The sequence below is a fragment of the Coenobita brevimanus genome, unplaced genomic scaffold (assembly GCF_032717465.1).
Source record: "Coenobita brevimanus isolate Jiangsu-jjx unplaced genomic scaffold, ASM3271746v2 jjx.HiC_scaffold_2582, whole genome shotgun sequence".
Taxonomy (NCBI): domain Eukaryota; kingdom Metazoa; phylum Arthropoda; class Malacostraca; order Decapoda; family Coenobitidae; genus Coenobita; species Coenobita brevimanus.
The window spans coordinates 96,259-123,310 of NW_027643525.1; the positions used below are offsets into that span (position 1 = coordinate 96,259).

General features: G+C 40.7%; 1 protein-coding gene across 1 annotated transcript; it reads left to right on the forward strand.

The window, feature by feature from the left end:
* Positions 1-250: 250 nt before the first annotated feature.
* On the forward strand, positions 251-26,775 carry LOC145389880 (mediator of RNA polymerase II transcription subunit 24-like). Its single transcript, XM_080265006.1, has 11 exons — positions 251-361; positions 605-730; positions 1,270-1,371; positions 3,532-3,615; positions 5,154-5,304; positions 7,458-7,560; positions 7,772-7,946; positions 15,195-15,357; positions 20,009-20,040; positions 24,361-24,465; positions 26,530-26,775. Exons 1-11 carry the CDS (start codon positions 251-253, stop codon positions 26,773-26,775), a joined length of 1,398 nt encoding a protein of 465 aa, XP_080121132.1.
* The last annotated feature ends 277 nt before the right edge of the window (positions 26,776-27,052 follow it).

Here is a 27,052-nt window from a genome sequence, read left to right on the forward strand (position 1 = left end):
AAGTACAAGTCCAGGAGGCTGGGGCCCACTATCCGGACAGGACCACTTTTGGGACATGCCTTTGGCTCTGTTACATCGGATAGTAGAGGGATTACTGTATATATATATATATATATATATATATATATATATATATATATATACAGTATATATATATTTTTTTTTCCAGAAGAGGAGATGAAGGCCTGATTTTAATCCTGAGTGCATAGCCTGTTGGCTGTGTAGAGGGTTGAGGTGAACATTGATCACCATGGTCCTAGAACCAGTCACCAGCAGTAAGGCGGGCACTATTTGCTCCCTGCTTATCAGAGCTTGGTGGGAACGATGGTCAGACCTGCAGTGGGGAATACATATAAAGACGGTGAGAAGAAAACAGTCACTATTTTATGTTTAGGAGTTTTATATAGCAAACTAAAACCTTGCTGTGAGTACGGTACCTTGATTATAGTAATTCAGGATGAAAAATGTTATTGATTGAGAAGAAAAGTGTGGCTTATGTGTCAGCGCTGTGAGAACTTTAGAAATGCTGCCAAACACCATTCTTGTATGAATAATACAACTAGAGGACACTTATGATAGTTTCCAAGAAGTTTTGTTTTTTCAGGTGTTGCCTTGGGGTGTGAGTGGAGACATCTACCACTTAGCTGATTACATTCTGCAGCAGGCTCTAATGGGACCCCTGCCAAATACCCTTATCCTGTCCTACCTCAGACACTCTCTTAGTTCTCAGGTAGGTTGAGTGACGTTCCTCCGGCAGGTTGAGTGATGTGGTGTGTCATAATTAAAATTTTATGATGCTGTCATAAAACTGAGAGGTTTTTGTACAATTATGGTTTGTATGAAAGTATGAACATTTCCATTCAGTACTATATTATGTTAGATTTCATTGTACAGTAATATGATTGAATTTTGAACCTAAAAAGTTTTGGGATATCACAGTTTATAATTGAATGAAATATGCTATGATTATTGCTTATGGTCATGTTTATGTTTGTTCATGTGTATGAAATTTCACCAGTATGGTAAGTTTTTAACTTGCAATACTGTACTTTTCTTTTGGTTTTTGGGTTTAACTAACTCTGTGGGAGAATAATGGCAAGACTGAGTGTTTATGGATTTCATGGGAAGCTCTTTCTGAAATGCTGGATATTATTCTTTTGAATTTCTTACTGGTTATGTGAAATTATTTCTTATCTAATTCACACATTAGCAAAGTAATGAATTGCTGTTATTGCAATATTATACTGTAGTTTATATTTTTTTTCTCAGATTGTTTCGTATGGTGGTGTGATTGAGAGCATCAGCAAGTATGATGGACTACACAAACCACACTGTATTCATGCTTTACTCACCCTTCTGCAGTCAATGATGGTACTCCATTAGTGTTTGTGTATCTCATGTGTTTTGCATAGAACTGTACAATTACTCAGTACTTGAGTTATTGCTAAAGGTTTTGTTAGAAGAATGATGAATTTTAATGATATACAGTACTCCCTCAATGTAGTGCTGCTCTCAGGTGTCTGCCCTTTCCTTCCATTCTCTTCTGTCTTTCTTTCCTTCATTCTTTCATTATCTTTCTGCCTACGGGTGACTTTACACTCCCTCATCTGTCTTTCTTTCCTTCATTCTTTCATTATCTTTCTGCCTACGGGTGACTTTACACTCCCTCATCTGTCTTTCTTTCCTTCATTCTTTCCACTTCCATCAGCCTGTGGGTGACTCTACACTGAGTGACAAACCAAATGGTTTCCTGTACACCAGGAAACCATTTTCTACGCTAGGTGGTAACCATATAACCAAATTTTGGCGCCTGGTGGTTTAGTGGGTAATTATTGCACTCCAATCAGATTGAGGCGGTGAAGGTTTATATCCAAGGGATGATTGGGGTTGATTGCTCATGTAATGCCACTCAGGGATGAGTGAGGCTGGTCACTCTCATCTTAAATGTCGGGACCAACTGCCTAGCCCCGAGCTCCTACGCTCCTCATGGGGCATTGTAGGATTAGATGATGGATGGATGGATACAGTACTGTAAGCCATTGTGTATAACCATAATGGAATATGTAGCTTTCAGACATTCATTTCATTTGAAATTTGTATTTGTTAATACGGTTTGAATTATTATTATTTTTATTATTATTGTTGTTGTTTGCTGTTATTATTATTATCTTCATCATCGATCTTTTGTTGCCCCATTGGAAGCATAGGAGCCCAGGGCTAGGCAAGTTGGTCCTGATGAAAAGAGTGTATGTGAGTGAGGTGGAGGGGGGGGAGGGGGGAGAGGGAGGCTGAGGTTGAGATGGAAGGATGGGGTGGAGAGGTATATGAGAGAGGGGGGTGTGAGTTGGGAGCAGGGCAGTGAAATGGCGTGGGACAGGGCGACGTGGAGGCAGTTTGTTTGTGGCCACCCTGAACAGGATTGAGGCATCTGGCAATAGATAGATAGATAGATTATTATTATTATTATTATTATTGTGGAAGGTAGGGGTGCTTACCATCCATTCACTCAGTGTAGTGCTGCTTTGGGTGTCTGCCTTTTCCTCTCTTCCCTCCTTCATCTTCTGTCTTTCTTTCCTTCATTCTTTCCTCCTCCTCCTGCCTGCTGGTGACTTTACATTTCCTGTTCTGTCCTACTTTTGTCCATTCTTTCCTCTTCCTTCTGTCTGTGGGTGACTTTACACTGAGTGACAAGGCAAATGGTTTCCAGAACACCAGGAAACCATTTATTATGGTGGGTGGTAACCATATAATCAGACTATGGTGCCTGGTGGTTTTTTACTCATCAGCTTTGTCTGTTTTTAGTAGTGTATCATATAATATAAACATCATTGAAAATGATAGTATACAGTTTATACCAATATAACCAATTTGGGGGGCAAGTAAAATCCTTGGGAATGTTTTTTTTTGTGCGTAAGTCCAGGCTGCCCTTGCGGCATTTTTTCTGATCATGTCGCACGATTATTATTAGTCATTATTCTTATCCATCCATCCATCATCCAGTCCTATGCTGCTCCATGAGGAGTGTAGGAGCCCAGGGCTAGGCAAGTTGGTCTTGACATTTAAAATGAGAGTGCCCAGCCTCACTCATCCCTAAGTGGCATTACATGAGCAGTAAACCCCAGTTACCTCTTGGATATAAACCTGCACAGGCTCAATCCGATTGGTGCACCTTAATTACCCACTAAACCACCAGGTGCCGTAATTGAGTTGTATGGTTATCACTCAGCATAGTAAATGGTTTCTTGGTGTACAGGAACCTGTTGGAATTGTCACTCAGTGCAGAGTCACCTGTAGAAGGAAGGAAGAAGATAGAATGAAGAAAAGAAAGACAGAAGAGGAAGGAAGGAAAAAAAGGAGGGAAGAGAGGAAAGAGTAGTCACCTGAGAGCAGCACTACATTGAGTGAGTGGATGGTGAGGGCCCTCACCTACCACTTATTATTATTATTAGATTCGATGATGATAGTGATGATTTTTAGTCATTATTGTTACAGTACTTACAAAAAATTAGTGAAGTAATGTAATGGTTTCAGAAAAGCGTGTCATGCAGAGGAAAACCTGAGGATTGTCTGATGCTAGCTACTTCCATTGTTGGTGGTGTAAAATGGTTGGCACAGGTGAGTGGAAGTACAGTAAAGTGTCATATCCAGTACTGGTACCTGTACTTTTAACTGTCTTTTTTAGTTATAATGTAGCAAATTTAGTTTTCTGAGTTACTTCCTTGTTATGCTGGTAGTTCTTCTTGTATTTTACTCATGCATGTGTGAACCATCAGGTTCAGTATGGGAGAGTAGCATATGCTTATATTTAGTTTTACTTGGAGAAAACTTTACATTCAATTTTTGCCACATCCATACCAACAGACCTACAAAACTTTTCTCCATGCTAGGCCTATCCCACTGCCCATTACCGTCTCACCTTAACCTACCTTTTCCTCACCACCCATCCCACCCATTTTATACCTTCCTCCACCCACCACACAGTAAACTTAACTCCTTCATGGCTGCCGGCGTCAAATGATGTTTAGCCGATAAATGGCCGCAGGCGTCGTTTGAGCGCGGCCTATAAAAAACTGCAAACATTTTTGGGAAGTGAACGAACATTCTGAACGTCTTCGGACTGACCTACAATACACTCCCATATACCTCATCGACCAGTTCAGAGCCTGGTGCTGTAATGAGTGGATTTTCAATTTTTCTGCTCCTGGCCATTCTTAAACAAGCAGAACTGCACCCATTATCTCGACCCAGGCAAAAAATATCATCTTTGTCCTCTCTTGCAAATCCCACACAACCACCTGTTTATGATTATGAATTAATACAGGCACAAACAAAAATTACTTGATAATATGCGAAAAATACAATTTTGTCTTGGTATCTTTACCTATTTGCTTAGGTTTGTTGTACTGGTTTGGATCATTCAATGCAGCACGACTTGTAGAAAACTGTAAAAACTTTCGGGAAGTGAACGAACATCTGGGACATGAGACTGACCTTCACACTCTCACACCTCATCTGTTGCTGCCAGTTCGCCACCTGCTGCTGTGACGAGTGGATGTGCAATTTTTTCACTCGTGGCCGTGCCTAAACACACATAGTTACACCCATTATCTCGACACAGACAGAAAATATCATCTTTTTCCTCCCTTGCCAAACACACAACCTCCCTGTTTACGGTTATAAATAAACACAGGCATAAACAAAAAAGACATGAAAATAAAAGAAAAATTCATTTTTGTGTGGTATCTTTACCGATTTGGTCAGGTTTGTTGCACTGTTTTGAATCATTTTACACATTCTTTGCCTTTCACAAGCATAACAGGATAGTTTTCTGTGTTCACGTGATGCTTTTGTGGGTGAAAAGAATTTCCTTCCCTTCCTGGTGATCAGCTTGTGCAAGGTGCGAATGGCAGGTCTTCTTGCTTATATCACTGAATATTATTAGGCAACAGCACTTACATACACCTATCTAAAGAGTATGTGTGCAGGGAAGGATCATTGCTAAGTACTGCATAAGAACAGTAGCTAAAGCCATTCACATGAAAAATTCTAAATGTAGCAGAAATTTCTTTTGTATAATCACATATGAACACCTGTAGTGTGCTAAGGAAAGGAAATGGTAGCGTGTATATAAGAGAGCTTTGTACTTTGTACAGGTGATGGCATGGACTATACAACAGCTGGTGGACCTGCGCACAGCCCCTGAACATTCGACAAATCTCAGCATGGCTGCTTCTATTCTTGTCCACATTCTCAACTCACCTTTCCTCACCTGTATGCTTGAAATTGGACGCCGAGAAGAACCAAGTAAGAATGGAAGTTTACTAATGGAGATATTACATGACTGTAAAGATTGTTTTATGTATATCAAAACTTTCCTTAACCCCTACACGCCAGGGGTTTTCCGACATTACCCACTCCTCCCAACAGGGGATTTCCATGATTTTGGGAAAAATACCCTTACATCAAACCCTGTTATCTGCCAAACTGTATTAGCTAGAGAAAAAATTAAAGATACGTAAGACTCACCAACCCTTTCAAATGAAAGTAACTTCAGGTCTCCAGGTGGTCCCATCGATGAGTAAGGATAAGTTAAAGATGACTGGTTTTCTGTGTTTTGGCTGGCTGTTTCCGAGCGCGTGCCACTAGCAGTGACCTTGGACTCGCTGGCCAGCTTTGGCAGCACTGACTGGTGTGGTGATTGTAACACTGTCCAGACTTCCTTTGAGGAAAACTGGAATTTTCCACTCAGTCTTTAACTTTTCATTGCTCACCATCGTAAGGATGAGTCATCACTCTGTTCATGTGGCTCCCCATAGAGTTTTCTGCCCATTTCATAGTGTCACTGTGCCCTGTAGGTGTGTGGGAAAAGAACAGCTCTTTGATTTTCTGTACTTAGTTCTTGCGTCAAATATAATCATTTCCCTCTACTAAGGCATTTATATTTGCACTTGATATCACAGTTATGGGTAATTGCACTTTGAGAAGTAAATGCTCTGGCTGTTTCATGCAGTATGGTTGAGCAGAAAATGGCATTTTTGAGCCACTCCTTGCCTCTGCCTCGTGTTCTATGCGGTAAACTCGCGCATTGAAGGGTTTTTGGTTATGATTTTTGGTCACTCGTGCACAAGGCGAATCGCGCACTGCGATGACGCACACTGTGCGAGCCTACTGTATATGTAACTCCGTTTCTGGCCGGGGTGGTGCTTACCTGGTTTTCCCTCCAGGCGCCTCAATTATTGTAGTAGTAAATTGAGTAATTTTTTTTTTTTTTTTTTTTTTTTTTTTTTTTTTTTTTTTCAGGTGGAGAATTTGAAAAACAAAGCAATGGTGTGGTGGTGGTGGTTATTGAGTAACCTTGGTCTGTCTGGCTGAGCAGACCCACCAGCCACAAGCAAAACTGCCTCTGCAGGGTTGCCCCATTCAGTGAACTAATATTCTCTTGCAGTGGACACTGGACAGTGCCTCATCACAGCAAGGTGCAGGAAAGGGGGTGGAAATTTGGTTCCTGGATGGATGCCTCATTTACATCTCCACACAGTTTATGGGCACCATAGTAGGCTTCACATCACCCCATTATTTGGTCATATGTAATAACATTTACAAGATTATGAAAATCCCAGCATGGATTTTGTCTCTGTTTGTGGGTGTTTTTCCTGCATATGAATGGTGACTCTGGTTACCAGGCTGGTCACTGGATTTCACTTCATGGTAATACTTTCAGCTCTCCTATTCAGGTCTCTCATTACAAACATGCAACAACTCTTAGGCATCTGTCCTGTCACCTTATATGCAGCAGTTGGTCCCAAAACCTTGCTTTCTCTTCCTAACCTGTATCATTACAAAGTGCATATGCAATGATCACTGCTTCTTGAGTGCAAATTTGACATAAATGCAATTCAGGTTGATACATTTTAAAGTTTTTATTCCTTTCTTACAGTCTTGAAAAAGCTATATCATTGATGAATATCTCTGGTGAAGGTAACTGTTGTATGCTGAACTGTTCCAGCCATGTTACTCTGTAGTTTGATAGCCAGTTGGATGTTTGCTTGTTATGACAAAGAGAGACTGAAGCTGTTTGTGATTGATATACTGTATTTTGTCAGACAGCTGAGAGTTTTGAAGACATAAATGACAAGCAAACAGATGTCAGACAGCTGAGAGTTTTGAAGACATAAATGACAAGTAAACAGATGTCAGACAGCTGAGAGTTTTGAAGACATAAATGACAAGTAAACAGATGTCAGACAGCTGAGAGTTTTGAAGACATAAATGACAAGCAAACAGATATATGTTCCATTAAACTGGACATTGTTAGCATATTCCTCTGCATTCTTTTTTTTTTTTTTTTTTTTTTTTATCGTACCCACCCATATATCATTCAGAAAATTAGGATGTGATGATGATGATGATGATGATGATTCAGAAGTAAAACTAAAATATGCAATACTTTTGTTCAGGTACCTGGGGCAGCTGTGTTAAGAAAATGGTAGAAGTTGAGACATTGCTAGCAGGTGCTGGTGGTATTGTTGAGAACAAAGATAATCTTATTAAGACTGTCTGGTAAGTTGCAGTTGCTTACTTTATGACAGAAGTATCTGCTGAATTAATGCATGGATATATAGTTGTAAAGAATATGTCAAGATTACATAATTTGCATAAGGAAACATGTATGAAATACTGGTCTTGTAATGTATGCAACACATGTATTCTGCTGTAACTGAGCTTTAATGATTACACTCTTTTTCATTAATATGAATGGTGTTGTGTACAGCCAACTACGTGATCACCAACCTTTAGACAGTGTGGGGAAAAAGCACAAATTTGATAGCATGAAGGTGCCTCTTTGCCACGCCATGCATAGCCTGGTCATGTTGGAGGTCCTCTCTCACACCACCCGCCATGCCTCAACTTTTGCACAACAACTACTTCTTCTTCAGCAGCTCCAGGTATGCTCACTGTTTCTTTTATTACTGTTCATTAACCCTTTCAGTCTGTTGTTTTGTTTTATTGATCATCTTGCTACTTGCAGATGATGTTATTTCTGTATATCTCTAAATACCCAGGTTGCTACCCCAAAGAAAGGGAGGTAGCCGAGACAGGACGACACACTCCCAATTTACTCATCCACACAAACACACTCATTTGCATCTTAGCCCAAAGGGGAGGAGGGACAGATTCTCACCGTACCACACCACACGAGGGTCAACTGCGCAGTTCAATCGGTGTCCATCCCCGTACCCGCACCTGACCTGATCAGCTGATCAGACCAAATGTGGGAGAATATCCCCTCAGTTGCGTCGTCATTTATTCTTCCACAATTTCTCTCCAATCATTTCTATCACGCACAGCCACTCTTCCATGCTCAACAGACATCCCTCTCGCATCCAACACTCTCTTCGCACTATTCATGGTTTTCCTCTCAGCCTTACACCTCTCACATCTGATTGGATGATGTTATTTGGATATGTAAAATCCATCCTAGACAACTTACCAGCTAACAAAGCTCCAAGTCCAGATGGAATTCCTCCAATTGTTTTGAAAAACTGTTCCCTGAACTTGCTCCTGCTGTAGCTAAATTATTCAGACTATGCATACGTACCACTTCATTCCCTGATTCTTGGAAAGAAGCCAATATCCACCCAATTACGAAGAAAGGAAATTCCTCTAACCCCCCTGATTACAGACCAAGAGCTATCATGTCTTCTCTTGGTAAAGTGTTTGAAATTGTAATTGATAAGCACATAGGTAAACATCTTGAATCCAGCAGCTTGATTATTGATAGACAGTATGGTTTTCACCACGAAAGATCCGCTATTGATATACATAATTTCCTGACTCATGTGATCCATCAGTCAGTTGACCAACTTAAGAAACTTTTGCAGTAGCCCTTGATATTTCTAAAGCTTTTGACGGAGTGTGGCACCGTTCCTTGCTATCGAGACTCCCTTGCTATGGCCTAACATCTTTTGTTCCTCTGATTTCCACATATCTGAATAACAGAAAGATAACAGTTTAAGTAGTTGATGTATATTCCCATTTCCACTTGATTCATGCTGCTGTGCCACAAGGATAAATTTTGGCTTCAACCCTATTCCTAATTCAAATGAACCCTTTTGCGCACGGTAAGTTTCGGTGAGTTTTCTGGCTCACGATTTTATTCCACCCCCCTCTCCGCCAGCTCCCCTGTGCAACTATGAAAACATGTATTCTGGCCTTATTTTTGCCACCCAAACATATGTCTATCTATCTATCTATATGTATACATATACAGTAAAAGTCCATTAATCCGAATGGCAGTGGACCGAGAATCATTTGGATTATCAGATTTTTCTAATTTTGAGGTGGGACCCCAGAGACAATTTCATGTTTAAACTGAAATTTTACCTAATGGATCACTTTTCATTCACTCATAATACAATATGACACATATTAACATTACTTTATGTAATACACAAATTTTGTACTTAATAATGTTTACTGAAGACACGAACTGTAATTGGTAAATTAAGAGATGTTATGGGTTTGTTAACGCACCTGTAATGTATAGTGTTGAAAACAGCAGTTGCAGGCAGGTAAATCCAAGTAGAGAGAGTAAGTCCAGGATTATTAATAATATGCACGTATTGTAAAAGCACAAAAACTTAATATGTATTACTGTGGAAAATTCCTTAAACATACGGTACAGTATACTGTATTTCACTTTGTTTGTCACTTTCACTCATCGTCCTCAAGCATCAGCTTAGGACTACCTGTTTCTTCTAGAGATCCTTGAGGTGCCTTCTTTGGAGTGTGGGTAGGTGGTCTTGGGTAGTCATCAGTGGATGTACCTGAATGGTTGCTCATGCACTTCAGCTACTCACAGCTATTAGCCTGCCTGACAGTCTGGGCACGTTTCTTGTAGAACTCATTTCACAAGATATGGAATTTGGTCACCTCATCCCCATTGTAATGATTATTTTGTTCAACGAAATGCACCAGTTTATCAAAGTATACAGAAGCTTCCTTCCATGAATCCTCCATGACAACACTGCCTGGCACTTTGGCACATTTGGCACCCAGTGGAATGTTTTAATTTTGATTTTTTTTACTTTTGGGAGTTTTTGTCAGCCTTCTTCAGAAATTGAGAATACTGTATTAGGAGTTTTGGATTATCTGTGTTTGAATTAATGGACTTTTACTGTATATATATATATATATATATATATATAATAAAAAAGTGAGTTTTACGCCTGGTACCCCTTTTTTGGATAAGGGCTAAGGCGTTGCCCCTGGGTAGAGGACTTTGGTTTGGAGCGTGTAGCATTTTATGACCTGATGCCCTTCCTGATGTCTACCAATGACCCTTGGGTGGATTCGATCCTCCGACCCTTCGATCAGAGCGGAGCGAAGGGTCGGAGGATTGAATATATATATATATATATATATATATATATATATATATATATATATATATATCTATCTATCTATAGCCCGACGCCCTAATCCTGCAAAGGGTGTCCGCAGACAAAACGCCTCCAAGTCACTCTGTCACCCACCATTTGACTACCCTCCCCCCAACTCACCCCCCTCTCCCTCATATACCTCTCAACTCCATCCCTCCACCTCATCCTCGGTCTACCCCTCCCTCTCCCTCCCTCCACCTCACCTACATACACCCTCTTAGTCAGTATTTCATTCTCCATCCTCTCCACATGTCCAAACCACCTCAGAGTATTTCTCCTAATCTTCTCAACCACATCCACTTCCACCCCACAACGTTCCTTCACTTCTTCATTCATCAACCTGTCCCTCCACGTCACTCCACATGCTCCTCTCAAGTAACTCATTTCCACTGCTCTCACTGTTGACTTGTTCCCCTCTTGCAAGGTCCACGCCTCACTTCTATACCTCAGGGTAGGGATCACAATACTATCATGCAGTGACTTCTTAACTTCCATACCCACCTCCCTATTTCTCATCACTGCTTTCAGTGTACCAACAACTTTCCTTCCGTACCGTACCCTTTCACGTACTTCATCCCCCAAAGTTCCATCCTTACTCATCACACTACCCAAGTACTTGAATGCACTCACATTCTCCATATCCTCACCATCCAACCTCACTGTACATTCTGTGACTTCATTCCTCTCAAACACCATAGCTTTACTTTTGATTACATCAACTTTCAGATTCCTCCTCCTACACACTGTCCCAAATTCATTCACCAAACCTTGCAACTCCCATTCATCTTCACTCAACAATACTGTATCATCAGCAAACAGCAACACCGGAAGCTTCCAAATCTCACCCTCATTCATTAGAGCCACTCCCACATCCACTGCCCTACCTTGCACCTCCTTTACAACCCCATCCATGTATATATTAAACAGCCATGGAGACATCACACAACCCTGTTTCAGTCCCACATTGAGTTCAAAGAACTCACTCAGCTCACCATCCACTAACACCGTAGCCCTAGCTCCCTCGTACATACTCTTCACAGCACTCAGCAATTTCCCATCCACTCCATATATTCTTATTACCTTCCACATACCTAGCCTATCTATTCTGTCATAAGCTTTCTCCAAGTCCATGAAGGCAGCATACACTTTCTTTCCCTTCTCTAGATACTTCTCCACTAAACATCTTAGAACAATTATCTGATCTACACACCCTTTTCCCTTCGTAAATCTCCCTTGTTCTTCTCCAACTAGCTCCTCTGTCATATGCCTAACCCTATCAATGAGTATTCTACCATATATTTTATCAGTCACACTAAGAAGGCAAATACCCCAATGGTTACCACATACTTCTCTCTCCCCTTTTCCTTTGTATACACTAAAGGAACAATTATACCTGATTTCCAGTCCTCTGGAACCCTTCCCTCTTCCCAAGCCAATCTACACAACTTCCATATCCACTCCACAACAATCTCACCCCCATACCGCAGCATTTCACCACACACTTCATCAATTCCTGGGGCCTTTCCTAACTTAATCTTCATCGCTTCCACTACTTCAGCCCTACTGATCTCTTCCTCCCTCCTCTCATCTCTTCTTCTCCCAGCCATTCCCCAACCACTTATACTCGCACTGCTCTCAGTCTCTACATGTACTGTATATATATACATATATATATATATATATATATACAGTATATATATATATATATATATATATATATATATTTATATATGTACACACATATATATATATATAAACATTTACAGGGCTCGTCAAAATTATCGAGTGCCTACCGCCGGGTGCACAATACTTATGGCCAAAAAAAAATCACCCATTTCTGGGGGTAAAAATTGAGCCACAAGTTTGCGGCGCTAGCATGACGTCACGGTACCCTGAGGCCTTCCGACGCGCTGGTTGGTTCCCGCCTCAGTTGCCCACGGGCTGCCTGAGAGAGAGGAACTCTGCTGCGTCTCCCTCTCTTTTGGCGCCATTTTTTACCGAGTGTCCCGCAGTGTTTTGGCTTTCACCACTTTGTTATGGCACCTACCCGTGAACTATCGAGTGAAATCATATCCCAGATCATTGCTCTAAAGGAGGCAGGCCACCAGACAAAGGAAATTAGTGAATTGGTTGGTGTGGCTCAATCGACAGTGCGTCGGTGGTGCACGTGGTTTCGAGTGGAAAATAGTGGTGAAGTTCCCACAAAGAAACCGCGGTCTGGTAGGCCTAGGAAATCTTCCCCAAGGTCTGTTAATGTTTTAAAACATGCAGTGGAGTTTAATCCTCGTGTGAGTGCAAGGAAAATAAAGGAGAGCAACCCGGAAGTGTTTGGTGAGGTGTCTGTGAGAACAGTGTCTCGTAGGGTCCATGAACTTGGTTACACAAGTCACAGGCCTGTGAAGAAGCCTCTTCTCACAAAAAACCAGTGACTTCGTAGGCTTGCCTTTGCTAATAAATATCTTAACTGGGGTGAGGAGCAATGGTTGTCAGTGTTGTGGTCTGATGAGGCAACGTTTAGTGTCACCTGTAACAGAGGAGCACGTGTGTACCGACGCAAAGGTAGTGACCCACTTGACCCACGGTATGTAGAAAGCACAGTTAAACATCCTGATTCACTCATGGTATGGGCTTGTTTTTCTGGTCGAGGTTTGGGGAAGCATGTAGTACGTGTGAAGAACATAAGAGTGAATCAGGATGTTTACCTGGAGTAAAGGATACCCTATGAAGCACTAAAGGTAAATAAAATGCATTATTTATATGTTTTTGATTGTTGAAAGGTTTGTTTCGTAGGAGGGACGCAGGGCGCTCGATACTTCTGACGAGCACTGTAGTAAAAAATGACCAGCTGGTTGACTTGGTTGGGTTTCACCAGGCCACCTGTATTGCTGGGCCAGGCAACCAAAGATGTACAGTATGTTGCTTGCCACAGGGTGCAGTGTGAAGCATTGCTAAAACACTAGGCAACTTGTCTCTTTAGCTGCCCAGTATAGGAGGCCACTTACAGCAGACATGTGGGGGGGGGGGGGCTACGTCCGTGTCCTAAGACGACTAGGGCAGGGAACATCAACATTAGCTGGCTCCCTTACCTGGTGATGAAGGGGGAGCACTTGGTTCACAAGATTGATGAAGATTAATCCAGTTGCCACAACTAGGCCACCAAAAGAAAGGTTGTCGTTGACCATGCTTCGAGCCCCAACACCATTTTAACCCCTTCTTTACCGAAAATGTGTTTTGATGTACCCCCGTACATCGCCAGTAAACACCCGTGAGACACCGGGACTGCTACCGTTGTACGCTGGTACACCCTCTAATGAATGACAGCTTATGGGCCTCAGGGGAGCCCGGTAAGGCTGTTTCTGAGGACCTCGGGTTAGCAACAGCTCTGTGTTTTGACAACAAAGACTGTGACGAAGTTCTGACGAATTCTGACATCATAAGATACGTCATGACTGAGTTACGGTGGCACCAATGGCTTGCTCACTCATCTGTGATGTAACCTCTTTTAGACCAATCATTATTTTATTTATAATTTCTACTACAGATATCGTACTATATTTTCTGCTGACATACACCCCTTGGCCTGCCTGAGAGAGTCAGTTACCACGCACTTGACCACAAGAGAGGGTGTATATATAGGATATTTTTCTCTCATGACGTCTCTGGCAGATTCCGATAGTGACGAGTTTATTCCTCATGAGGATACTTATTTAGATGTATCAGATGATGATGCAGCAGTGTCTGATGTGTCAGTAGATGACTGTGATCCTGAAAATGATAGCGAAGTTTATGTGAGTGAGGAAGGAGGAGGAAATTAGTAGTGAGCTTAGTGACGCTGCATTCTCGGCAACAAGTGGGTCAAGGTCGCCATCACCATCACGTGTGTCCACACACTTCATGCTCAGCTTACAAGGTAAATATATAAGCCATCCATCTGTGCAAGACATTTTTTTCAAGCCAGTTTGTACAGTAGTTACCTGGGTAACAGTACTTTAGCACAAGATATGTAAACTTATATACTGTAATGATTTATTTTATAATATTTTTTTATTACCAACATCATGCTGGGTTTATGTGATCATCAGTATACAAACAAATAATAAAAGAGTGAATGGTTTCGACGTGGCAAAAAATATACACTACCCCTCACACTACGGGAGGGGGAGCTATCAGGTCGGTATGGGGGGTAAACGTAATGTTTACACTGGGGGGAGGGGTCGGGAAAGAAGGGGTTAAGGTAGTTGACTTCAGTGTGAAGCACATTGATGTGTGTCCAGTTTCACTGAGCACCGTTGAGAGGATGGTCACATGGAGAGGTTGAAGAATGAGAGATTAACTCTGAGAGTGTGAGTGAGGTGGAGGGGGGGAAAGGAGGGGGAGACTGAGGATGAGATGGAGAGATGGAGTGGAGAGGTACTGTAGGCCTCTATGAGAGGGGGTGTAAGTTGGAGTGAAGGCAGCATAATGGCAGAGAACAGTGACATGGATGTGATTAATCTGTGTCCACCTTTTATGGGATTAAGGTGTCTGGCAATAGATATATGGATAGATAAACTGATAGACTATGTTGATAGATTTTCCAGGTTTTGTACTTTTCTCTCCTGTTTCAGAATCTTTCCCACTTCATAGTAAGTGGAGGAAAAATTGAATTTCACTGATGATGATCTTGATTATTTGTTATTGTGCTGTACCTGACAGTATTCTGCAAGCACCAGTCTGATGGTATTGTAATAATACTTTTTTTGTCACTTTCAGGGTCTGAGCACTGAAGAATTGTTCCTGGAATTATTGCGGAGTAGTTTTCTGGGTCTGAGTTGCCCAGAGTATCAGCCCTACCAGGAGCTGAAGTGGGTGGGCTTTACCTTCATCAAGGTCCCCTCCATCCTCAATACTATCCACCTTACGTTAAACGGACCAGGTTAGCCCTCTCTTACCATCAGCTCTGCTTTGGTTTGTGTGTGTGTGTGTGTGTGTTCTTACATAATTGTTCTTACCTAATTGTATCTTTACAGTAATGAGTCAAGCTCATACTGTCCCATGTCTTAAGCCATTTTTATCGTACATATCCTTAAATTTATGAATTGTCTTGGCACACACTGTTTCATTTGGTAGTGCATTCCACTGATCAATTGCCCTATTTAGGAAACTTAATTTTCTTACGTCTTTATTGCCTCTCTTTTTATGCAGTTTTTTGCAGTGTCCTCTTGCTGATACATCCCTATAGGTTATGTAATAATTTATGTCTATTTTCTCCTTCCCTAATACTGTATGCATTTTTATTGCATAATCATGTCTCCTTTTTCCTTCTCTCATGTAGTGTAGGTAGATTCAGTTTTTCTAGTCTTTCTTCATAACTTAGATCCCTAAAGTTTGGTACCCATCTTGTAGCAGCCCTTTGAACTTTTTCAATCTTATCTCTGTGTTTTTGGAGATGAGAATTCCAGACTACTGATGCATACTCCAGGGTTGGTCTCATGAATGATGTTATTATCCTTCTTAGCATGTCTTCATTTATGTATGTGAATGCTATTCTCATACTTGCAAGCAGTGTATACATGTTCCGTACCTTCTCACTGATGTGGTCAGCCGGAGATAGTCTGTTATTGATAATCACACCTAGGTCCTTCTCTCTTTCTGGTGTGTGTAGGGTTTTACTTCCTACCGTATAATCCCAATCAGGTCTTTTTCCACTTTTACCAAACTTGATTATATGACAATTGTCCACATTGAATTCCATTTGCCATGTATTGCTCCATTCATGAAGTTTATATAATTCTTCTTGTAGCTCTTTACAAGAGTCTGCATTAGTAAATCTCCTTTGTATTTTTGCATCATCATCAAACATATTTAGATAGCTTTCATTTCCAGTGTTGCTATCTGTATCATTTATATACACTAAAAACATAATTGGTGCCAGCACTGAGCCCTGTGGAACTCCACCAGTCACTTCCCACCATGATGAGTAATTTCCCCTTAGTACTGTTCTCATTTCTCTTTTTTCGAGAAAATCCTTTATCCAACAATACTGTTTGCCTTGGATTCCTCCTTGATGGTACAGTTTCTATAAAAGTCTTTGATGTGGTACTGTCAAATGCTTTCTTGAAATGTAAATAGATACTGTCCACACATCCTTCTCTTGTCGGTAATGTTTCTGTTACTCTGTCATAGTAGCTCAACAGATTAGTAACACATGATTTTCCCTTTCTGAAACCAAACTGTCTTTCTGTTATAATACTGTGTTGTTCTAGATGATTTCATCCATCCATCCATCATCCAATCCTACATTGCCCCATGAGGAGCGTAAGAGCCCGGGGCTAGGCAGTTGGTCCCGACATTTAAGATGAAAGTGACTAGATGATTTACCCAAACTTTTCTTATCAGCTTTTCTAATACCTTGCTTACAACACTGGTTAGTGATACTGGTCGGTAGTTGAGTGGATTTTGTCTGTTCCCTTTCTTGAATAAGGGGACAATGTTTGCTTTCTTCCAAATATCAGGTAGTTTACCTTGTCCCATGGTATCCTTGAAAATTAAAGATAATGGTTTACTTAACTCCTTTGCACATTCATGTAGAAGTGGTATGTCTCTCTCCTGTACCACGTCAAATGCTCTTGAGTAAAAGCTCAACAAGTTGGAAACTCATAACCTTCCACTTCTAAATCCAAACTGACATTCAGCCAAAATATTAATCTCTTCTAGATATTTTATCCATCTGTCTTTCAGGATTCTCTCACACAATTCTGCGACCATGCTGGTTAGGGACACTAGTCTATAATTCAGGGGTTCTTCCCTGTTTCCTCCCTTATAAATTGGTACCACATTTGCCCTCTTCCATTCTTGTGGCACTTTCCCCTCTTCCAGAGAACACACAACTAAACTGTGAATTTTATCTGTCAGTTGTTTTCTGCATTCCTTCAGTACCCAATTAGAAATTCCATCTGGTCCTGGGGCTTTCGTTACATCTTGAATTTCCAGTAATTTATACACTTCCTGTACCTCCACTTATATTTCTTTTATCACCGGTACATTTCTAATCACTCTCTCTTCTTCCACAAACTCCTTTTCGTTTCATTTTTGTTTCATTTTTAAAGGCTCCACCATGCTTGCATGTGTCGGCCTTGGTCACCTAATGGCGGCTTTCCACGCTGCACGATCCATTGCAGCCTCCCTGTTCAGTCCCTTAACCCTGAGGTCACACTTAATGACCTCGTCCCATTAGTGAAAACCGATTGGAAATATTTGTTCATTATTTCGGCTTGCACTGCTGCATCTTTATAGACCTCTCCTTCTACTTTCAGTTTGGTGATTCCTTCCTTTTGTTTCATTTTGCCATTAACAAATCTATAAAACAGTTTGGGTTCATCCTTACTTTTGTCTATTATACCTTTTTCAAAATTCCTTTCTTCTTCTCTACGTATTCTTGTGTATTCATTTCTAGTTCTTTTATATTCTTCCTTTGTTCTGTCGTTACCTCTCTTTCTCCAATTGTTCCACACCTTATCTCTCTCTCTTTTTGCTGTCATACACCTTCTACTAAACCACTCCTTTTTCCTGTTTTCTTTCCCTCTTACTCTTGGTACAAATTTTTCCACTCCCAAATTATAGAGGTCTAGAAAGATATCCCACTTCCTCTGTATCTCTCTTGTTTCTCTGAATTTTCTCCAATCTGCATTTTCAAAAAAGTTTCTCAATCCTGTAAAATTTGCTTTCCCAAAGTTGTATCTTCCCTGTCTATGAAGCTTGTCTCTTGGCTCGACGTTTCCTATTAACATGTAGAACTCAATGACCACGTGATCACTTTTTCCCAAAGGACAGAGATATTGGGGGAACATGTATGTGTGTGTATGTATGTGTGTGTGTGTGTGTGTGTGTGTGTGTGTGTGTGTGTGTGTGTGTGTGTGTGTGTGTGTGTGTGTGTGTGTGTGTGTGTGTGTGTGTGTGCATGTGTATATATATTTATCTAGTTGTAGTTAGTGGTAGATGGTGGTGACCATCATCCACTCACTTGATATAGTACTACCTACTTCTTCCTTGGCCTTTGTCATTCTTTTTCTGTGCCTGCTCTCCTCTTTTCCTATTTCTCCCATCTTTCCTGTCACCTCTTATTACTTTTTTTCCTTTACAGGTGGCTTTACATTGAGTGACAAGCCAAATGGTTTCCTGTAAGTCAAGAAACCATTAGCAGCGCTTGGTGGTAACCATATAACCAAACCATACATGCCCCCTACATGTCAACAAGTGGGTTGGTGGAGGGTTAGTGTCCCTTCCTATAATACAAATAACTCAAAGTCAAATAGCCACCCCTTATAGGATTATAGCATCTGGCAATGGATAGATAGATAGATTTATCTAGTTGTGATATACAGGAAATGAGCTATGCTCGTATGGTCACATCTCCATTTCTCAACCAGTTAATCTTTGCTTTAACCTCATTTAAGTTTTTGGAGTGGATGATCTCTTTGTCCTAGCTATTCCACAGGTCAGTGCATCTGTATGTAAAACTGTATGTTTTGATATCCTTCAAGCAACTTGCCTTTTTCAATTTCTTTTCATGTCTTTGTGTTCCTCCCCCATCCCATACAAACAGATCATCCCTGTCATTTGTGTCTACTCCCATTATGGCCCTGAACACTGCAGTCTTGTCACCCCTCTCTCTTCTTCCTTCTAAGTAAGGCAGACCCAGCTTTTCTAGTCTTTCCTGGTATGATAGATCTGCCAGACTGGGGACCACCTTTGTTGCTCTTCTTTGTATTCTCTTGATATTGTTTATATCTTTCTTTATATGTGGGGACCACAACACTTCCTCATATTCCAGCCTTGGGTAGATCATAGCCACTACCAGTTTTTTCATAATCTCCTCATCTATGTATTGAAATGCCACTCTTGTTTGTTAGGAGCTCATATGTCCGTCTGACAGTCTTATTAATGTGTTTTTTGGGAGACAAATTATCCTGGACCAACACTCCCAGGTCTTCTCTTCTCTTGCTTTTGTGATTGGGTCCTTTCTCTTCGAGTAATTTAGTGATGGCCTCCTAGTACTTTTACCCATTTCCAATATTTTGCACTTTTTTGCATTGAGTTTCATTTCCCATACCTGGCTCTAATCGTAAATCCTGTCCTGATCTTCCTGTAGCATTTTACATTCCTCTTCAACTTCTACTCTCCTCGTGATCTTTGTAGCATCTGCAAACTTGAACAAGCTTTCCAGGAGTAGGCTATAAAAAAACACAAGTTTATGAATGGTAGGCATGTTTTAAGAAAGGCAACATGTCAGTCCAAGACTCTCCTTGTCCTGGCCACCTTTTGACCTCTCAGACAGATGAAAGCATTGAGAAAATTTGACAGGCAAGCCTGGAAGATCACTATTGATGAACTACTGGAGGCCACAGGCATTTCTTGGAGTTCATTTCAACGGATTTTGACACAATATCCTTGCATGCACCAAGTCTTGGCAGAATTCATCTCCCGTCATCTAATGGAAGATCAAAAAACAAATTGTGTGAATGTGTGTCTGATCTTGAAAGAACAGTTGAGTAATGACCCATAATTTCTTTCAAGTGTTATCACAGGTGATGAGACCTGGGTTTATGGGTGTGACCCTGTAACAAAGCAACAGTCCAGTCGGTGGAAGACGCTAACATCTCCAAGGCCAAAATAAGCATGTCAGGTCAAGCCCAACATCAAGACTGTTAGTCTTGTTTTTTGACATTGAGGTAGTTATTACAAAGAATTTGTTCCCTGCGGACAGACTCAGAACCATAATTTTTACATTACAGTGCTGAAGCATCTGTGGGAGAGCATCAGGCACAAACATCAAGAGAGTGATGCACCCAGAAATGGTTCTTGCATTGCATCACAACAAAACTCCATCACACACACTGCAATGTCAATTCTGCAGTTTTTGGCCACAAACAGTCATTGTTGCTCTGCACCTCCCGTCATGCTCACCGGATCTCTTTCTCTGTGATTCTTTCTTGTTCCCTGAAATTAAGTTATAAAGAAAAAGTGGAAGATTTTACAACTTAAAAGACATCCAGGAAAAAAATCCAGGAGTCTCTGGACAAGGTGACAAAAGAAAACTACAGGAAGTGTTTCCAGGAATGGGAAAAGTGCCAGGACAAGTGTACAGAGTCCCATGGGGACTACTATGAATGGAACTAAAATGGATTTGCTGTAAGTTTTGTAATGAAGGTTTATGTTTACAATTCCAGGAAATTTGGGGTCTCCCCTTGGATGTGAAGAGTCCTGTACAGTAAGCCCTTGAAATACAAAAACCCAAAGTACGAATTTTCGATGGTACAAAATCGATTAATATAGGACAAATTCCACAGTACGAAAATATCTGTCTCGATGATACGAAAATCGATACTCGATATGAAAGGAAATGCAGAGATAGCCCGATTATCCAGACTATATGATGTGAAGAAGTGCCTGAATAGTCTGAAATAATGATTAATCTGGCGGAAACAAAACACAAGTACTGTTAGATTGATTTATTTACCGGTAAATGTACAATGATAGACACAACTATCTTCCCAGTTCAGTCTGAAGAATATTTACACCAGGTGAAATACAATGAAAACCCTGTTTCTACTAGTGCGTGTTTCAAATGGATCGATTTTTCCACACTGTATTCGTCAGACTTTGGGAAGATACTTGTGTCTTTCATTGTACACTTGAAGCAGCAGAAAGACCTTACCAATTCAATTCATAATCCTCCAGCTTGTTTCTGTAATTTTCTGACAACTTTCAGTTTGGCAAATTACTTTTTCTTGCTGAAAAATTTCCTCCCCGTTATTATCGTCACTTTCCCCTACAATTGTTTCCAGTGCAGTGGAAGAAACTCAGCGTGCTCAAAGGTGGATATCGTTTCCCAATTTCCCAACTGGAGGTTAGGTTAGGTTAAAATTATTAGGTACAGATAAGCTCGGTTAGGCCGGGTTTAGTTAAAAACACTTAGGGAAGAACAGTCCTTTCCGCCATTATGTTAACGAAATAAACAAGAGTTGTCACACCAGAACAGCTAAAAATGACGGGGAAACAGATTTAATAAGAAACGTTTACTGTATTTACCAACCCAGAAATAATCTGAAAAATACAACCGACTATCAGGAGGAACTGATTTGGTAAGGTGCTTTTACTGCTTAAAGTAACACATATGTTTAGCCCCCTCAATGGCTGTGGGTTCAGATATTTGCCTGCTCCCGTGGTCGGCCTTGGGACCATTTTTTCAAAGTTCTAAAATCAATTTATTTTTCTTACATATGTGAAAAGACACCTCTGGCACACCTGGCTTTTTTTTTTTTTTTTTTTTTTTTTTTTTTTTTTCCTAAACCCATCCTGTGATTTGCTATGATTCGTGTAAGAATTAATAAAATTAGGATGCGTGTTACATCAGCATGTATACATCGACCGAAAACATCTGGGACGAAGTGAACTGTGAACGCCAGACTGCTTGAGCTGGTAGAGTGGGGTCGTGTAAACACACCAGTGACCCTCATTCCCCTCCCATAATTGCTCGCAGTTTTTTTTAGCTCACCCTAACTCAACGTCACTGACACCAGTACAGTAAGGCGTTGTTCAGGGCCAGCAGCTATGAAAGAGATAATGGAATACATTATTGTTTGTATCAGTCCTCTCTCTTTCACACACACACTTAAGAACAAACAATAGAATGAGCAGTAAATCTACACTAACTCAAAGGAGCAGAAATAACTGTGCTCAGTCGGTCCGAAATATATTGGGAAGAGTGATACCGAACGAAGAATGTGGAACTGAATGCTAACCTACGAGAACATGTGGGATGAAAAAGTAATTTTTTTCTGATTAGCAAATACTTTTGTTCCATATCGTCTCTTAAAATTGTAAAACCCATAATCTTTCGTGTAAGCATACAGCCTAAAGACCTTACCAATTCAGTTCATATTCCTCTAGTTTGTCTTCTATACTTTTCTATTTTGAGGGTGGTAAATTATGTTCCCTTGCAGAAAGAAACTTACTCAAAATTAGGACACATGTAACATAAGCATGTTAAACATTGGCGAATACATCTGGAGTGAAGAGAACGCCTGACTGATGGTATGGTAGAGTAGGGTCATGTACACACACCAGTGACCTTCGTTCCCTTCCCGTAATTGTTCACAGTTTTTTATAATGCCCTAACTCAACGTCATTGACACCGAAACAGTGAAGTGTTGTTCAGGGCCGGCAGCTATGAAGGGGTTAATGGAATAATGTATGAAAATTCAAAATGGGTGCAGTGCATAGCGCCGCACTCGCTTGCCGAGAGAAAACGAACTAACCCCTCTCTGGTAAACAAATTTTCGCGCGCTTCTCAGTTGAGTCCACGTCCCTCATCTCTTCACAGCCTTACTGCACGAGAGGATATTTTTGCAGCCCTTCACCTTTTCATATTGTTCCGCCATGCCTCCCAAGCGCCTTGCATCATCTCCAGCATTGGGGGAGCAGCACCGTACTCTAATTCTGGAAAGGAAATTGGAAATTATAAGACCCCATAAGGAGGGGCAGGAAGTCTCGGAGATTGGGCGTGCTTTAGGCGTTGCTGTTTCCACCATTGGGACTGTGACGAAGAAAAAGGAGATGTACAAGAATATGGCCACCTCTTTCTCTACAGTTGTATACAGGTATTGCTTACTTCTTAACAGAGGGGAGTGAAGTTTAGGTGGGGGCCCGAGGGGATCCTGGAACACATCCCCTCATTTATATGTATATTTCAATGGGGAAAATCGTTCCAATATATGAAATTTCGAATTACGAAAGTTTTTTTTGGTCCCTATCCCTTTCGTATATCAAGGACTCACAATACTTTCTTTCACCATTTCAGGTTCCTATCTGACCCCATCTTTAAGTGGGAAAATGATTCTAAATGATAATGATAAGTTTTATGTTACTTCATGCTGTGTTACACAGAATGCTTAAATTCTATATATCTATCTATCTATCTATTGCCTGATGCCATAATCCCGTTAGGGGTGGCCATTTGACTCTGAGTTATTTGTTTTACAGGAAGGGGCACTAACCCTCCACCAACCCACTTGATGACACGTAGGGAGCACGTAATTGTTTGGTTATATGGTTACCACCCAGCGTTGTAAATGGTTTCTTGGCTTACAGGAAACCATTAGGCTTGTCACTCAATGTAAAGCCACCTGTAAAGGAAAGAAAAGCAATAAGAAGTGACAGGAAAGATGGGAGAAATAGGAAGAGAGGAGGGCAGGCACAGAAAAAGAATGATAAAGGCCGAAGAAGAAGTAGGCAGAACTACATATTCACAATACAGTAAACCCTTCATAAATTGAACTATATGTGGATCTAGGGTAGTTCAGCTTACAAATTTTTTGACTAACTGGAAATAATTGTAAAAAACTATATTAGCCCCCTCCCCCTCAGTAATCACCAGTTATGTACAATTACTTGTTTATTAACGCTAAACTAAGGAAGCATTCTAAAGCAATAGAAATAAACATTTCGGCACATGTTATAGGCTAGGCCAGGATAGGAGGTTGCATAGGTGGAGGGATGCAGTAGTCACTTAATTATGTAAAGTTCTGCACTTATATACTTCACTTTACAATCAGTTGAACTAAAATGTAACACTTGGGATATAATAAACTAAAATGTAGCACTTGGGATATAAGAAAGTAAAATGTAACCTTTTGAATAAACACTAAGTCATGCCTCAGCCAGAGTTCGACTAGCTGGAAACTGTGCCTTCTGCAGGGTCAACGTATCGAGGTTTTACTGTACTGTAGTTCTGTAATGTCGTAACAGACATACATTTGTATCAGTAATTTTCATTTATTAGCCCCTTTAATCATGATGCTGCCTCTCAGCTTTTCTTGCTGTATGTATCTGTAAGCTGGGTAGAAATATAGAGGATTGAATACTGTCTTCTGCACAGGATCCACAGCCTGGTGAAACTTCAAAGATGGCTGCAAACCGTGCTCTTATGTTTGACATCTCCTTCCTGCTGTTGTGTCACATTGTCCAGCTGTATGGAATTGATGTAAGTAAGCTCTCTTCTCTATTCTGTAGAGGTCGTCTTATATATCTTTGTTGTTTGATAATACAAAAGCATAACTTGTACAGCAGTCTGATGATTAACTAAGAAGACTTTATTTTTATCATTATTATTATCATTCCTTGGGGGAAGCAGCCTAGGTATATAGATAGATAGATAGATTTTTTCTTTTGGCACCTGGTGATTTAGTGGGAAATTACGGTGCTTCAACAATCGGATTGAGCTGGCGAAGGTTTATATCCAAGGGATGGTTGGGGTTTATTACTCATGTAATGCCACTTAGTGATGAGTGAGGCCGGTCACTCCCATCTTAAATGTCAGGACCAATTTGCCTAGCCCCGGGTTCATATGCTTCTCATGGGGCAATGTAGGATTGGATGATGAATGAATGAATGATATTTATTTTTTATTTTTTGCTACTACCAGTCATTGTTATACAGTTTAAGAAAGATTCCTTACCATGAAGGAGTAAAAAAAATCCCAATTAACCTTCTCCATGCAATAACACAATTTGTACTTAATTCATGTTACTGTTAGACTATAATAGTTTGCTAAGGAAAACCCATTGTGATGAATGGGTTGAGATAATGTAGTACAGTAGTATCTGTTCATAAGCTTTAACCCTTTGGAGATGGGATGTTTCCATCAACAGAGTGAAATTGGTAACAACTAGCATAAAATTATTCAATGTCCCAGGTCTCATTTGTCCTTTTTGGCATAAAAAGCATCTTTTATAACAATACAGTTCTGTAATTTGTTATACTTGAAAGAAAATTCTGCATTTGGAGGCTGCAATAGGATTATTAGTACATTAAAATGTGTTAGCGGCATAAGAACTAACAGTCAGGAATAGGAGCATTGGGGTGGTAGGTGAGGGCACTCAACATCCACTCACTCGATGTAGTGCTGCTCTTGGGTGGCTACCCTTTCCTATCTCCCTTCGTTGTTTCCTCTTATGTCATTCTTTCCTCTTCCTTCTGTCTATGAGTGACAAGCCAAATGGTTTCCCGTACACCAGGAAACCATTTACTATGCTGGGTGGTAACCATATATCTAGACTATGGCACCTGGTGGTGTAGTGGGTAATTAAGGCACTCCAGCCTGATTGAGCCTGTGTCAGTTCATATCCAAGGGGTGGTTGGAGTTTATTGCTCACGTAATGGCATGCAGGGAAGAGTGAGGCTTGTCACTCTCATCTTAAATGTCCCAACTTACCTTTCCCGGGCTCCTACAATCCTCATGGGGCAGCACAGGTTTAGATGATGGATGGATGGATGGTATGTGGAGTATTGTAGATTGCATAGGATAAGAAACAGTGAAGTCTTGGCCATAATGACATCTCCACCTGCCATGTGGGGTTATGGACAGCATTCTGCATGGCCATAAAAATTAGGACAATAAATCATGTGGGTCAGTCAGCCAGAGTTTGTCATAGGCTGTGCTCCCTCCCTCACTCAGCAGTGTGGGATCATTCTGACATGTGTAATATTAACTTTAGTAAAGCCCACTTTAAAATAATAAGTCCATGCTGTAGAGAAAATCTAAGAACATTGGAATACATTTGTTAAGACAGATTATTTTCTTCTTATGCTTTTCTTGATGGAAATAATAAGTAGAATGATCTTCCTTTCTCATTCCTACTTTAGGTGCTGGTTTCAGAGAAGTGTGAAACTACAGTAAATTATGTGGGTGACTCGGCCAGAGTTTGTCATAGGCTGTGCTCCCTCCCTCACTCAGCAGTGTGGGATCATTCTGACATGTGAAATATTAACCTCAGTGAAACCCACTTTAAAGTAATAAGTACAGTGTGGGTCACTCGGCGAGAGTTGTCATAGGCTGTGCTCCCTCCCTCACTCAGCAGTGTGGGATCATTCTGATATGTGTAATATTAACTTTAGTGAAGCCCACTTTAAAATAATAAGTACATGCTGTAGAGAAAATCTAAGAACATTGGAATACATTTGTTAAGACAGAAGATTATTTTCTTCTTATGCTTTTCTTGATGGAAATAACAAGTAGAATGATCTTCCTTTCTCATTCCTACTTCAGGTGGTGGTTTCAGAAAAGTGTGAAACTTTTGTGGAGCAGTGGATGAAGGAGAACATGCCAGAGCCTGGCAGAGTCAAGGCACCTCTTGTGGCCACACGCACTGACCAGAGTGCCGTTGAAGAGTTCATCAGGGAGGTCAATGTAACAGATTTGGAGCATAAGTACAAGTTAGTCGATTCATATGTGTTAAGTTTTCTGATTTCACAGTCCTTTGAATTGTCCACAAAGGAGGCACACTCATACTAAAACTGTGGTTATTGTGAAGGTACAACCAAGTCTGATCTTATCAGAAGAGGATCCAAGTTGGGTAAAACCTATATCATCACAAACACAGTTTTCTGTGTATGTTTATAATTCATCTGATGTATTTTATATATGGTTAAGCGTATGTATGTGTGTGTTTTCTGTGCTTTTGTCTCTTACTTCGGTGTTTGCAGTAGTCAAACCCCGATATGTGATCCCGCAATAAGTGATACCCAAGCTTAATGATGTGGGTAGAAATACCACCGTACCCCACCTAACA

Bases quoted from the DNA above. Each gene is read 5' to 3' on its own strand.
- LOC145389880 (XM_080265006.1), top strand. From the start codon at position 251: ATGGTCCTAGAACCAGTCACCAGCAGTAAGGCGGGCACTATTTGCTCC. The intron at 731-1,269 runs GTAGGTTGAGTG...TTTTTTTCTCAG, and splicing joins GACACTCTCTTAGTTCTCAG to ATTGTTTCGTATGGTGGTGT. The intron at 1,372-3,531 runs GTACTCCATTAG...TAATGGTTTCAG, and splicing joins CCCTTCTGCAGTCAATGATG to AAAAGCGTGTCATGCAGAGG.